General features: G+C 43.3%; 1 protein-coding gene across 2 annotated transcripts in view; it reads right to left on the minus strand.

Annotated features, from left to right (window-relative positions):
- Positions 1-16198, minus strand: part of Plcl2 (phospholipase C like 2) — a 185433-nt gene that overhangs the window by 40150 nt on the left and 129085 nt on the right. For both annotated transcript variants that reach the window (XM_036168082.1, XM_036168081.1), the window contains exon 5: positions 9919-9994. In XM_036168082.1, coding sequence (XP_036023975.1) covers positions 9919-9994 — 76 coding nt within the window. The remainder of the gene's footprint in view (positions 1-9918; positions 9995-16198) is intronic.

Raw genomic sequence — 16198 nt, forward strand, 5'->3', positions numbered from 1 at the left:
TCCTAACAGTCCTAGTCTCCTACTCTTGGCCATCTTCCCAAAACAATCTTGGCATTAACAAAAGCCAAATTATTTTAAGATGGATTTTGAACTGTTAAATCTCATTCCACATGAGCCAGAATAGATAAACCAGGTCTCTTAAATATAGCCCTGAAACCAGATGGGTGACAAAATCCCTGTGACGCCAACCACAGCAGTGCAATTTGTGAATGGATTCCATGTGCTCTCCCACTCCGCCAGCATTTCCCATCTGGGTGAATCTAGGTGAGTGAAGTTGCATAACTTAATGCTTTGTGGAATTTAACCGCCATGCACAGACATGTGATTCACTTGGTTAATAGAAGAAGTACTAAGTTCAGCAAGATACTCCTGCTGTCCTGTCACAGAGAGACTCAGGGGCCTCCTTAACCAGATAAGGCTAGCTTCCCCCCCTCTACCCCCCACCTTTGGTGAGAGCATAGAATACTTCCCTAGAATTAGCAAAACCCCAGGTTTGTTCTAAAACACTGAGTATATGTGTGTGTGTGTGTGTATGTGTGTGTGTGTGTGTGTACACACACACACACACACATACACACACACACATAAGCATAAATAACCACACCATGTAGAGCCCACCTCATCATGCCTGTCTGTAATTCTCTTACACTGTATTTACTTCTGGACAGATAGTATGGTTCAATAAGTTAAAAAGCATAAACCTACAAATCAATACACAGAAAGTGTCTTTCTTTCTCAATCTATCAATTTTCAAGTCCCTCTCCAGCAGAGTTGATACCTCTGAGGAACCCTTCCACAGAGGAGGGACCAAAGCCATAGGCTGTTCTTCTATCTCATCTTATAAAACAAATAACGTAAACAACATGCATTTTTACATATATATGTATAGTATGTGAATAAGCATATATATATATATACATATATGCACACACATACATATTATATCTAATGTTCATTATATAGATGTATAATGCACCTTAGCAGGGCCTTCTTGTTGGATACTTATAGATTGTTCTTAAGATTAGAAAGAAAACTTTGCCAAGTATATGATCATATCTGTATAAAGGCTCTAAAAAACAGAACTCCTGACTCAAAATACATACAAGTTGCAATTCTGAAATCTCCCATATGGCTTTCCTAACTCTGAACCCAACTTACACATGCCAGCCATGAGACGGCAGTTTTCCTGTCAACCTCACAAGGTGCATTAGAGGGTGCTAAGGGCTCTTCAGCTGGATCTGATGGAGGGAGGGCAGTCAGCATTCCTTCCGCATGGCTGCCTCATCCCTTCTGTGGATCAGCACTCTCACCCAGACAGTCGGGCTGCTGTACCTCAAGTGCCTGTACTTATTTTGTATAGAAGCCTCCTGACATAGAAGCCCTGGAGGGCTAGGTATCCACAGTTTCAACCCACAGTCACATTTGTATTTATGGTTTCCAAATTCATTACCTCCAGTCTAGACTTCTCAACCCTACACTTGGAAGTCAGCAAGGCAAGTCACATCTAACCTAACCCCAAACAAGCCCCGATCTTTCTCCTCACACTCACACCTGCTCAGGTCTCCGACAGTGGTAAACAACAGTTCCATCTCTCAAGGATGGGACAAAGAGCTCAAGTCACACTCATCCTTTTATCTTGCTACCAATAAGCAATTTATTAGTAAACACTACCAGCCCGACCTTCAGATTCTTAGTTTGGGCCACACAGAAATTGTTCAGTGTGTCTAATGACCACATGTGCCGATGTAAGAGTCAGTGGAAAGCCCTGTGCCTGGACCCCAGTCTCATCTGTCACGTGATGGCAGAGAGGTTTACTGCTCTGTGCAAGTTCTCCTAGGCACTGTTCTTGGTATCTCAAGTGTGCTATGAATAAAGAGATGCCCAAGCCTGAGGTTGTACCTTAGACGAAAGAAACCAGATACTGCCTATGAATACAAGTAATCATAAGGTATGATAGGAGGTAATGAGCGAGGTCAGCATGCTGCCCTTGCTTCCCCTCTTCTGCTGAGATAAAACCTGGGGACGAAGCGGTGTTGGGAGGAAGGGTTTATGTGGCTCACAGTTCCAGGTTACAGTGTATCACTGCAAGGGAGTCACAGGAGCCTGAAGTGGCCAGTCCCATCACATCTCCAGCCTCGAGCAGGGGAAAAAATGCTTGTGTGCCTAGTGCCCATCTGGTTTCCTTTACTCTTCTACAATTCAGGACTCAGACCCAGGGAATGGTGCCGCCCATAATGGGTAACCTCACACAAATTAATTATGTGGAATAAAGACAATTCCTAAGAAACATGCCCACAGGCCAGCCTGATGTAGACACACTCCCAAGTGATTCTGGATTGTGTCAGGTTGACAAAACTCAGCATCAAAAGGGTGAAGGTATCAGTGTGAATCAGAGACTTGAGCATGTCCCAGGATTTCCGCACTTCTTCCCAGCCCTTTCTTCATAAGAGGGTTTTCCATTCCAGTAGCTCCTCCATTTGAAACAGTTTTACACGTGTCTGACCTCTACCTCAAGCTCTGCTTCATGATGAAGCCCTCTAAATTTTGCTCACCTGAAATGTCCCACTCTTTAAGCAGTTATGATCCTTTTTATATTATATTGTGATATGTTGTATTCTGCTGTTACATTATATTACATGATATTATATTATACTGTAATGATTTCATTATAAGGATTTGCATTTGAGAGCTAAAAAAAATCCTCAGAAATCATTTAGGCTAATTTATCTTGGATCTGATGATTCCTATTAGAGGCATATGTGACTTTTCAAAATATTCTAGCATTTGTGTGAGAAACAGTGACTAGCCTATGTACTTAAATTATGGCTCTTGGCTGTACCAGGCAATTATAATAGACATAGCGACTGGAGAAGTTCTTTACCTAGGCGCAGAGCTAAAAGTTAAGGAGGACTACACCTGACCCACCTTCAGCAACTGCAGGAACCGTCAAGTCGCTACTTAGATGGAAAAGATGTGTTCAGAGACTGTGTTCACAAAGGAAGAGCAGAGGGAGACATGGCCGAAGAGTGCAGCTTTGGGATTTGATCCCAGGGCATGTGCCCAGGAAGGGCATGCGCCCCAGGAAGGGCATGCGCCCCAGAAGGGCATGCGCCCCAGGAAGGGCAAGCCCCCTGCAACTTCCCTCCCCTTGTTTGTGGAAAAAAAAAATGTCATCAATGGAAGTTATATACAAAAAAGAAGTCACTGTTCTGGAAGGATAAGCTGCCTGTTACTCAGTCACCCAGGCAGTCTGTATCTGCTGCTGAGCTGTCCCTGTCCCTGAAGGCAGAGAGAAAAGACACAGAGCCAAGGATGCGCCAGAAGGTCTGCTCTACTTTTCCCTGGATGACAAGTTCTGAAACTGTGGGGTGCTCAGAACAGTTCATTCCTGAGCAGTACATGGAGGTATTTTAGAAGGACTCTATCTCTCCAGGAGGTTCTGACTAGCCTCTGAAACGTCACCATGCAAAGGGTGATGTCAAGGGTGAATAAAGTAGGCGTGTCAGGAGACATGGGCTTCTAGAGACCAGCTGCGTGCTAACTTTGGGCTGTGAACGAGCTGTCACCTTTGTGATCCTTTCCCTTATATCCACTTATCAGTGATGAAGGGATGACAGACAGCAAGAAATGCCAGGGGCATTGCTACCTCTTGGCTTCCCAAAGTTTTGCCTGATTTTCACTAGTCAGTTGGTATGTGTCTCAGAGAGGGTCTGTTGAGTCTATAAGAAAAAGGCTACCTTGAAATCACTGATATAGTGATATTTTATTTGTATTGAAATGTGATTTTATTTGTATGTTAATAAAGTTGCCTTGAGGTCAGAGCAAGCCAGAGCAGAAGCTGGGCGGTAGTGGTGCACGCCTTTAATCCCAGCACTTGGGAGGCAGAGCTAGGTAGATCTCTGTATGTTCAAGGACATGGAGAGCATGGCAGACACACACCTTTAATCTCAATACCAACCATAGAAGACCTGGAGGTCTGTACAAACAGACAGTGACGAGGAGGTCATGTGGTTGGGTTTACAACCAACGAGAAAACAGAACAGAAAGTCTATAAAAAAGATAGGACACACACGGCAGTAGGCCTCTTGTGGAGAGGAAGGACAGCAGAAGCAGGAAGGGTAAGGTTTTCCGCTCTTGCTCTGACCTTGTGGTTTTTAACTCTGCAGTTGGTTCTGTGTTTCTTATTTAACAAGATGGTTTTACATCTACACACTGACAGTCATTTACCTCATTTCAGGGATGAAGACACATAGGAGGTTTTCCAAGGAGGTCTGGATATTTGACAGCCTCCTTGGGCCTTGTCATCCAAGGGCTGCACTTCACCTTTAGAGCTAGGTAAAGAGTTAAGTAGCCATTCCCCTTTCCTCAAAATTCATGCAGATGTGCTATAATCTACATATCCTGTAACACTCTATGAGATGATTGTTATAAAGTCTGTTACTCTTTTAAGTGGCTGAACTTAAGTCATCCTAAAACACTGCTCATATAGTCAATCTTAGGTCACTGCACCCACACTGCTATCAAGGACCTGCATGCCCCCAAGAGATAAAGTGAGGCCGAGAAAGGCTCAGGTGAGTCAAGTCACAGCCAAGAAGGCTGCCAAGGAGGCACGAGGACACCTCCCAGGCAGGTTTTACTTCTGTCACAGAGCTGGGAAACACTCAGACGCCAGAGAGCAAGAGCCAGAGTCTCCTGGGTTTGCTTCTGCAAATCTTTCTAGACACAACACTAGCGACCTGCTGTCATCAGGAATCTTCCTGGTAACTTGCCGTTTTCTGTGCTAGGCTAAACAAAACCCCGAGAGAACCATGTGATGATGGACTGTGGTTCCCAGGACTACGGTGGGCTCTAAGGGAGGCCTCTGCTTGGAATTCACACCAGGAAGGTCTGTCTACACCCTGCTTGACCTCCCACACAGAAGAGTGCTGGAGCCTCACCTGCTTTAGGGGAGACAAATCTATCCAGGTTGACCACAGGGTAGATGTCAACTGCTCAGCAGACTAGAAACAGCAAACAGAGACAGAGTAACAGTAGTATACAAATGGGAACTTGGAAACCTAGTGTGAATGAGCAGTAGGAAATGAGAGCTGAATAAAAGGAGATACAATGAAATTATTAACATTCGCCAAAGAGGAAAGGACATGAACACACAGCAAGTGGGATATGGGTGCACAGGTAACAGGGTCTCCAAACTTGAGGCTCTGGAAAAATCACTGTATTAAATCATAGCCTTGCTACAGATGTGCTTCAAGATGACTCAGTCATCAGCACAAAACTTCAAAATAAGATCTTGAAAAAACGTATTTAGGATAGCACAGGACCAAATACGGAAGAAGTCTCACAAACCAGGTAAGAGAGCAATAAAAGCTTTCACTTTCTGGAGGATTGCCTTATAACCTTCATTCAGAAATGCCGCTCCCAGGATCTGCGTGGGAGCCCCTGGGAGCTTCTGCATCTGGAAGCTGGGCATCTACACCTCCACCAGTGAAAATGAAATTGCTTGTTAGACCCCCACCCCGCCCCCCGCCACCGTGCCAGCTTCCATGCAGCTTTCCTGGAGCAGCGGATGAGCAAGCATCATGCATCTGACCACTGCCACTCGTGGGGCTGACCTTGGTTCCTGAAACTTTGCTGTTCCAATTCTCTTTGTCTTTATGGATTTTTGCCTGTACTGAATCCACCGAGTTTAAATGAATCCCCAGGGGAGTCTTGGCCCTGGAGGAGATGGGAATGGAGGGGATGGGAGGGGGAGGGAAGTGGGGGGCGGGAGAGGGGAGGACAGGGGAACCCATGGCTGATGTGTAAAATTAAAACACAAATATAATTTAAAAAAGGGGGGGGAATAAAAATAAAAATAAAGAGGTCTGGGTCTCCATAGCCCCCCCCCCCAAAAAAAAGCCCTGTGGTCGTTTTACTGAGGTCTCAGGAGGGAATGGATATTAAACAAAGGAGTTAATTCTTTAACAGGAAGTATATAACTGATTTAGTCTCCTCCAGAGACAATTTTCCACTTAAAACTACCTGATAAAAACATGTGTTTCCTTCTAGCTCATTTTCCTGACCTCCAAGAAGCAAGTCAATCCAGTGATGAGAAGAAAACCCCAAGTCAAAGTGAGGCTATGGCTTTGGTCATTGGAGGAGAAAAAGAAATAGAGATGAGTAGGAAAGATTTTTTTCTAGAAGAATTTGCAGATTTTATCAGTGTTTATGAATGTTTAAAAAATATTTTTTTAATGATACTTCTTCCTCTGCAGGTTCCTGCTCAGCTGTCCCATGTGTTCCTTACCAGTTACTCACTTGAGAAAGGGTGTGTTAAGTTACACAAACGTATCCCTGAAGAGGTCTGTCCTTCATTATTCCTTTGTCTTATTCATATAGTGCTCAGACACTGCCTCCTGCACCACCTCGCAGGATCCAGTTTGTAACCAGATTCTTCAGGTGGCACTGCTGAGTCCTGGCTGGACGGACACACACACACACACACACACACACACACACACACACACACACACACAGACACACACACACACACACATGCCCCTGTCCCCAGCTCCCTCTTCCACCTGCTCCCCCAAGCCGTCTCTGTGCACCTCCGGAGGGGAAATGCCCTTCTTCAGGTCTTATCCTTTCTCTAAAAGTCACATTGCTTTTGCTGTCTATGAAAAGGGTCTGCTCACTTCCTAAGATCAAGTGGTCCATTCCTCCTCACCTCATGGTTTCTGTTTCTTAACTCTCTCTGTCTTTTGTTTTTTAAGTGTGTGTGTTTAAACATCTTCCTCTTTACTGAGTCCTTCATACTCCTATGAACAGCATTTTCTTATTAAAATTTTCCTTACCCCGCAATTCTCTCTGCCACCAGCTTCTCCTGAAAGAACAAGCTAGAGAAGCCTTGCCACCCATCAGTGCTGTTCCAATGGCTGGTTCATCTGCCCAAGGCTCGCTCCCCAGGGCCAGATGCCAGCTCTTCATAGCTGCAGGTCTTCACCAGGGAGTAAACCTCGCCTGCCCAACTCTCTCTGCTTAACACCAATGACACATTCCTTTCCCTCAAAATCTACTAAAGCTCAAGGAATTCAAGCCTAGGAGCATTTTTTTTTTTAAGTGACTGGGATGGATGCTGACTAGAATTTTTATTTCCACTGAATTGTTTAAATGAAATGTTATCTAATAAGAATATAAATTTGTGTTTAAAAGCTAGAAATACTTCTCAGTTCTTTCTTATGAAATCTTACACAGATGTCTTTGAACTCAATACAAATTAGCAGTTCTTCATATGACTAATGACTCTATGTCCTTACAATCACTATAACATGAAAAATGAAAGACTAGACTCTAAGGGTTCCTGTGTAGGTGGCAACCAACAGGTAATCTTGGTTTGCCTCTTAGTACTTTATGCCCAGGGCTAACCTGGAGCCTAACACAGTGGTCCCCCTCCACCTCTCATCAGAATAACCCTGCTACACAACACTCTGCTAAGTGCAGCATACATTTCCTTATCAAAATCAAGCTGAACAACATGAGCCTATTATAGAAGTTATCAAATTTCATAAACCAGTGAATTTGGAAAAAAAGACACAATCAAATAGTTGAATTAATAAACAGTTCTTGTTTAAAATTCCACAAAATTCAAAATATTCATACATTTGTTTAACAGAATACTTAATAAAAGTCAACTCCCATTTTTCTAGTTAACATTCAAGCCAGCACTCCTCACAGGATGTTAGAACACATGTCTCAGGCAAGATACAGAGTGACAATGGACAATCTTGGTGCTGTAGGAAGCTATCCCATTTAGAAGATGGAATACACTAATACAATGCACTGAAGTTCCGTCGACTGAAGGGAGCGAGTGGACTGAAGGCCTGAACAGAGAGCTGTAGTAATCATGAAAGGTCTTCAGAAACACACACCGGGCAACTTCTGAGCTGGCAGAGGACAATGGAGAGCCTTACGGGAGAGTTGAGAATGTGATGAGGTAGAGCAGGGGAAGGCAGGGGAACGGCAGCAGGCAGCATGACAGGGCACTTCCTTGCCACGCCACTGCTTTCACAAGCACCTTCTCAAGACTGCCAATGGCCCTGTCCACTCCGCCTTTTCAAATTCTCCACGTGCAGCTGCCAAGCCTCTCAGCTCAGTGGCCCTCCAGGTTTGCTACAAACACCAGTGTCTGTATCTCTTCATGAGTGCGCTGAAGTACTGACTAACACACTACGGCAGTGGTTCCCAACCAGTGAGTCACAACCCCTTTGGCAAACCTCTACCTCCGAAAATATTACGATTAGGAAGTAGCAAAGGAATAATTTTATGTGGGGTCCCCACGACACAAGGAACTGTGTTAAAGGGCCGCAGCACTAGGAAGGTTGAGAAGCACTGCTCTAAGTACCCAACATCCCGACCATTCTCAAATCTTCTGCACTATCTGAAGATTCTAGAAGGAAAAAACTAGACTCACATATTTTTCACATTTTGGTATGTAAGAGCTACCAAAAATCTTATGCATATAGAAGTTCAAGACATTTATTAAATGTAAGAGCAGATGGTATATGATGAATCTTACATAATATTGGCAAAACAGTAGGAGCCTTGGTTGATGGCCTCGTTTGTAAGTAGATCAGATCTGCATCCACACCTAATTTAATGCATGATTCTATGTAGGACACTAACATGCCAAAATGGCATTTGGATGGATACTAGAGAGAACTAGATTGGAAAGAACTAGAAATAAAAACATTTTGCTAACAGTATTTTACTGACAAAAAAATGCGGATTTGGGAGTTTGCTGATTAGTCAGAAATATGAATATTCATCCAATAAATACCAAAAATGTTCACACATGCTTTTATTTTCAATCTACTTTACTTCATTTCTGAAAAAAAGTGACTTTTTAAAAGCCCAGCAATTATAAACTCTCTTTATTTTAAAGACACCCTAGAAAGCAAGGTTAGCCTTATTTAAAACTTGAAATAGCTTCATGTTAGAATCTTCCAATCTGATACTTGAAGTTGGAGAACTGAAAACACTATATTTTTATCACGATATAAGACACTTTAAAAGTATTACAGCTACAGATATCTACACATGGTCCCTGATTCATGGGGGCTCAAACTTGTGACTTTTTAAGCCTTATCGTGGAGTGAAAGTAGAAAGAATACACAGTTAAAGTTTCTGTGCTGTTCTCTCACAAGGCGAGGCGGCAACAGTAAGTCATAGCCAGCAGCCTTGTGTGCACGGGGTGACAGTTTATGCTCTGCAGTGCCCTGTGCTTCTATATGGCATTTTAAGTTTATGAGTCGTTCATGGCAACATAATCCCATTGTCTATATAGGCTGTTCACACAAGCAGAATTCTACAGCACAGCGCGGTAATCTACCGACACCTGAAAATGCAGCACACTGAACAGCTGGAAGGGGCCGTCCTTTCTAAGAACCATTCCTTTGCTCAAATCCCCCTCAGCACCTTGCAAACGTACAGGTAGCTTGAAGGAGGTTTGCCAGCTAACACAGAACCTTGGATGATTAAAACAGGCTCTCAATCACAGCTGCATGTTAGAAATGCCTAGAGATGTTTGAGTTTTAGAGCAAGCCCTCACTCTGTAGCCCAGATTGGTCTTAAACTCAGCACCCTCCTGCCCTAGAGTCCCAAGTGGTGGGATTACACATGAGCCATCATGCTCAGATCATCCACAGGGTTTAGTAGTCAGGAACTACTAGCCTAGCCAACATGTCCAACCAATGTTGATGTATTCTGAAAGCTCTCCCAGGTGAATCCATTATCTGAGGTTGAGAACCAATGAATTAGTGTTTAGCCATGGGAAAAATACTTGTCTTATTTGTTTTCTTGACAGTGTATCAAAGCAAGGACATAACTGTGAGGAAAGCCGATGATGGCATTACTTTTGTTTGAAAAAAACTCACTCACCTGCCTTCTGGCAATGCACAATCTTTTCATACACAGAATCTGCATTTTCAATCAGAGCCTTGAGAGACTGCATCATCTGTAAAGGAACAGCCACACATGAGATCACACCAAGAGTCAGGCTTTAGACACAGGCAGACAGGTTCCCATACGGTGGAAATGACAGATATCTCTACATTTGTGAGACAGTAGACTTGCACTCCAGGTGCAGTTACGCTAGAAAACACTGGACTTGCCTTGGGACAGGAATGAATGAACAGTTATAAATAAATGTGTGACCAACCCATCTAAGGACTCTTCTGGGTTTTTTTGTTTTGTTTGATTGTCTGTTTTTTGAGGTATGGTCTCATACTGTAGTCCAGGGAGTCCTGGAACTCATTAGATGGCCCAAATGGTCTTAAAATTGGACAAATTTCCCACCTCAACCTCCTAAGAGCTAGGATTCTAAGAATGAGCCACTGTGCTTGGCTTTGACCTGAGTTCTAAATGCCCCTGCTTTTTTTTTTTTTTGAGGGGGGGGTGATCATTTTAAAAAATGTTCAAATTCATTTCACAAACATCTCTAACACCTAGAAACTTGAAACTTTCATCCACTTTAGTCAAAATGTCTTCATATGAAAATTAGTTTAAAGAATTCAACAGAACTAAGGATGTAACTCAGTGGTAAAGCACTCACTGAGCATACTACAGGGCCTAGGGTTCAATCTCTAGCAACACACACACACACACACACACACACACACACACACACACACACATTCCTACACACTCCACACACTAACCCCCCACCACACACACACACACAGGAAGAAGAGAGAGGGAAACCACTAATAGTGTGTGATACCACTCATCACAAACAGTATTCAAAATACCCCATCTCTTCAAATGTTTCTCTCAATGGTTTTATTCAGCACCTAGCTGAGGGACCAGGAGTTAGACAGACTCCCTGGTAGGCAGTCAGGTAAAGAAAGAGGACAGTGAACTTCCAAGATGGCTGGCTTCTTCCCTACCCTCCTAACTTGGGACAAAGTCTGGCAACTTAGAACAAAGGCCTAGTGGATTTTTTTCTCCTGCCAGCAGAGCCCTGCTGACACCCTGGCTAACAACCAAAGGCCAGATCAGGGCATGACATACAACAATCTTGGGCTAAGCAGCTATCCTGCGTTTCCACAAACTAAAACCGCTACATTAGGAGAGAAAGACCCTTCAGAGACTTTAAAAGACAACCCCAGAGAAGAGACCAAATTTTCGGGTTCCTGAGGGTCTCCTCTGTTTGGAGGGTGTGTGTCTTTTTTTCCGTTTTCCTGTGTGCCTACTGTATATGTGTGTTTCCTCACCTCTGCCTTTCTTCAACTTCTGATTTTGTTTGCTGTGTTCAACATTTCTTCCCTGCCACCTTTGGCTCAAGAGTTTTCCTGCCTTTTAATTTTTTAACTGCAGAGAAAATGAACCTGATTAAGACTCCTAGACATGAACCCATCTGTTCCTTTACATTTTACCTTGTTTTGCTTTATATTGCTTATCACTAACTCCCATCATATTTATTTTGTAGTAATCAAATATACAGATTGAATTATTTGTATATATCAGAAAAAACCACACTTTTATTACATTTATTTAAAATATAATCCACCATGCCTCTTAAGTGCACTAGATTCTTACAGTTAGTTGGATGCACTGATCAATTTCCTGTGCTTTAAGACATAGGAGACAGCAAGTTTAACATAGCTTTATGTTCACTGAGGACACAGAACCCCCAGCCTCATAGAAGAGCTTGAACTTTGGAATCCAATATTTTAACATTCACTCTTCAAGCTCTGTGTAATTCATGTACATTAAAATATTCTGTTTTACAGCTTACCATATTGAACAGGCAGTGATAACAGGAACAGTTAAGAACTCTATTGTGCTGACATCAAGTCACTTGTGCCATTACAAATGTGCACACTGAAAAGGTCTAAACCATCATCAGTAACCTTTGTTCGGCTTGGATGTTACGCCAAATGAGGGTTGTCATGTAAGGTTAGCTGCCACGGCCCACTGTCAAAGAACTGGCTAATAGTGGCCCATCAATAACGCAGGAAACAGGAAAATACTGGCAATAAAATGAACCCAGTTGTGAGGCAGAGGAGCAGGCTGAATGGAGAACAAAACCACAGCATCAACATTGGCTCACTGAGACATTAAAAACTCACAATTAAATTAATATTTTGGTAAAGACTAGCTCCTGGTCCTTGTCCAGAGAATAGCATTCACTGACCCATAATCCTGCAGCTGTTACATACTCTATGAGGCCTCCAGTCTTTCTGGGAAGCCCTCTGGGCTGAAGGCCCCTGTGGCTGCAGTAGGACAGGGCTAGGTATGGGCTTTCCGGAGAGAGAGCTGCTGTCTTCCCTCTATCCCACTGGCCACTGTGACTGAATGGAAAATATGTGGCTCTGAGGATTCTGCAGGCGCAGCAGGAGAATGGTTCAGTAAGAAGCAGTTCCTGTCTGGGTCTGCTACTTTATAGCCAGCAGTTACAGTATGAATGCTGGGCAGATGAGTAGAGATGTAAGTAACTCTCCCCTCCTCCATACCAAGTGTAAGTGCTGTATCTCACGGCACTGCTCACATGATGGTCCATGTGAGGAGGCTGGGTTCTTAGCTTCACAGATGTGGACAGTGAAGAGACATCTGAAAGGTGAGCCGCTTTGTCAGGGACATCTGGTACGATGGGCCATGGGACTGAAACTGACAAGCGGGTCTGACCACCCCATCTGCCCCCAAAGCCTCTGACTGTCCTCAGCACCACGATCTTCTGTGTAGTGACTACACAAGTGAAGAAGGAACACGCCAAAGCAAAGGGACTGTCACCCCTGAGAGCAGTGCAGTCACCGGGTTGTTGTTGGTTTCCTCTGAAATTTTACAGTTTACTTTTCCATGCTGGAGACCACAGACTGGTTGCGCCAGCAAGTATACTGCTGCTCAGCTCCAAGATCTTTCAAATGAGGTTTCAATGGAACACCGAGAAAACGTGTTGAAAATACAGCAATAAGCAAATTACTGGACACTGCGGAACAATGTATTATTATAAAGGAAATAATTTATACCAGTGTGGAAGCCCTGGAATAAACATCTCAGATCGGAGTGCTGACTAAAGCAGATTGTGGGGAATGAGTAAACTCCCTTACGTCATCCCGTCTTCACTGCATATCACATTGACAATACCAACAGAATACCAGGTAGAGTGGCTGATTTTATAAACACTGTTTATAAAACTCAAGTGAAATGGTTTTCTCACCCTCTATTCAACTCAGATATCCACGGCCAGATGGAAAAACCAGCCATGGGCATGGCCATTATTATTCTGTCCAAAATACCTTTATACAGTCCACTGCTAGTGGATTTTTATTACTTGTTTACTAGCAGCTCTGAAATTTCTAACACTAATGCACTAGGAAACTATGGATTAACATAGCTCAGAAATCCGTCTAATGAATCTGTTCAACTCTAATATAAGGTTGTAATACAAAACTAAAGCAGATGAAAAGAAAATTTCACCTAAAAGTTAAAAAAAAGCTAAAATTTGTATTTTATTAAACTAGAAAACCAGAAATGCCTTTCATAAGAGAGTTGTTTTCAAAGTAACTCCCCAGGTTAACCTAAGGTCTGTAAATAAAACCATGAGAAGAACTTACTACTTCTCACTGTTGGTATCATTACTGCTTTATTTTCTGTTGGAAACTTGCTTCTCTACAATTAAGAGAAGTTTGGTTTTGGAATGAGAATGTTAACGTTTTAGTATGAGGATTTTATATCTAGCTTTTAGATGATTTCGGTCACCTAAGGAACACAGATTTTCTTAACAAAAGTAGTTTGTCATTAGTGTTCTTTGGGTGACAAAAGTTTCAATAACATCTTCTGAGTTATCAAGTTTTTTCCTTCTATCGTCTCTGAAGATTCCTTACCTCCTACACCTTCTTCTGCTCATCCCTAAGCTTAACAGGTAGAGGCATCTGTGGTACTTCAAGGTAGGCTGCACAGTCTCAGGTATCCTAGAGCAACTATGTAGCAAAATATCTTTGTATGTTGAGTCATGATTATTTACAACTATTTGTTAAGAATTCCCAGAAACTCATCATTTGAAGACCATAGTTTACAAACACGCTGGTCACTGAATGGACCTGACCCTCCACACTAACGTTCCTAGACTTCTTCACATTAGGTCAGGTGGTATCCAGGCATGACTAGGTTTGGGAAAAACCCTGGGTGGACTGGGCCAAAGGAGAATTTGTCTGAGGACTCCAGGAATAGGGATCCAAACTGCAAACATGAGCTGAAGAGGAGGCCTTCAGAAGACAGGCACCGAGTCAATCTAAGACTGTCTTCTGCCACCAATCAGAGCTGTGTGAATGGCACCCTGTGTGTCTCCAAGATTAATGTGTTGCTAATGTGACAATCAAGACACTGTTTTCAGACACTGAGAACAAAAATTAATAAATGGGACCCCCTGAAACTGACAAGCTTCTGTAAGGCAAAGGACACAACAAACAAGACAAAATAACAGCCTACAGAATAGAAGATTTTCACCAACCCCACATCTGACAGAGGGCTGGTCTCCAAAATATATAAAGAACTCAAGAAATTAGACATCAAAATAATGAACAATCCAATTAAAAAATGGGCTCTAGAGCTAACAGAGCTAAACAGAATTCTCAAAGGAAGAATTTCAAAAGGCTGAAAGACATTTAAGGAGTTGCTCAACATCCTTAGTCATCAGGGAGATGCAAATCAAAGCGACTCTGAGATACCATCTTACACCTGTCAGAATGGCTAAGATCAAAAGCACTGTAGATAGCTTATGTTGGAGAGGATGTAGAGCAAGGGGAACACTCCTCCACTGTTGGTGGGAGTGCAAACTTGTACAGCCACTTTGGAAATCAGTATGGCGCTTTCTTAGAAAATTGGGAATCAATCTTCCTCAAGACCCAGCTACATTTACACAATGGAGTATTACTCAGTGATAAAACAAACAAACAAACAAACAAACAAACAGTGACATCATGAAATTTGCAGGCAAATGGATGGAACTAGAAAATATCATCCTGAGCGAGGTAACCCAGACTCAGAAGGACAAACATGGTATGTACTCACTCATAAGTAGATGCTAGAAGTAAAGCAAAGGATAACCAGACAACAACACACAACTCCAGAGAAGCTAGCTAACAAGGAAGACCCAAAGAGGGACGCATGGATTGCCCTGGGAAGGGGAAATGGATGAGATCTCCATGAGTAAACTGTGGATGAGGGGTGGGCAATGGAGGATAGGGGATGGGATGAGAACATAAAGGAATGGGATGGTTGAGCTGGAACAGGGATGGAGTGGGAAAGCACTGAGAGGGATACCATGATGGAGGGAGACATCATGGGGATAGAGAGAAACCCGGTGCTAGGGAAGTTCCCAGGAATCCCCAAGGATGACCCCAGCTTAGACTACTAGAAATAGTGGAGAGGGTGACTGAACTGAACTGGCTTGCCCCAAGGATCAGATTGGTGAATACTCAAACTGTCATCACAGAACTTTTCTCCAATGACTGATGGAGGCAGATGCAGAGATCCACAGCCCAACACCAAGCAGAGCTCCATGCGTCCAGTAGGAGAAAGAGAGAGAGGGATTCTATGAGCAAGTGCATCAGGATAATGATGGGGAAACCTGCAGAGATGACCAAACCAAACTAGTGGGAACTCATGAAAGTTGGATCAATGGCTGTGGAGCCTGCATGGGACTGGATTAGGCCCTCTGCATGGCGAGACAATTGTGTAGCTTGATCTGCTTGGGAGGCCCCCTGGCGGTAGGATCAGAATCCATCCCTGGTGCAAGAAGGGGCTTTTTGGAGCCCACTACCTATGGTGGAACACATTGTGCAGCCTTGAGGCAGGAGGAAAGGTTTGGATTTGCCTATACTGGATTGCCTCCCATGGAAGGCCAGTGGGGCAGGAAGAGGGAAGAGGGGGATCTTTGATTAGTGAATTTAAAAAAAAGGAGTGTTTTAAAAGGGTCCCGGGGGTTCCTCCCCTGTGAAAGGAGCAAAATGCTTCATAAAGAGGCTTCTAACTTTGCTCAAAGAATTTTCCTTTTGCCTTCTACCGTACTCTAATGAAGGATTTCCTTACTAGATGTTGGCACCTGTGGACTTCTCACCCTCCAGAACTGTGACATAAATTACCCAGCCTGTGGTATCCAGTCATAGCAGCACCAATGGCTGAGACAGTCTTCAAAGCTCAATGTTGAGCCACAGCC

Source organism: Onychomys torridus, chromosome 18, assembly GCF_903995425.1.
Source record: "Onychomys torridus chromosome 18, mOncTor1.1, whole genome shotgun sequence".
In the NCBI taxonomy this organism is placed as follows: domain Eukaryota; kingdom Metazoa; phylum Chordata; class Mammalia; order Rodentia; family Cricetidae; genus Onychomys; species Onychomys torridus.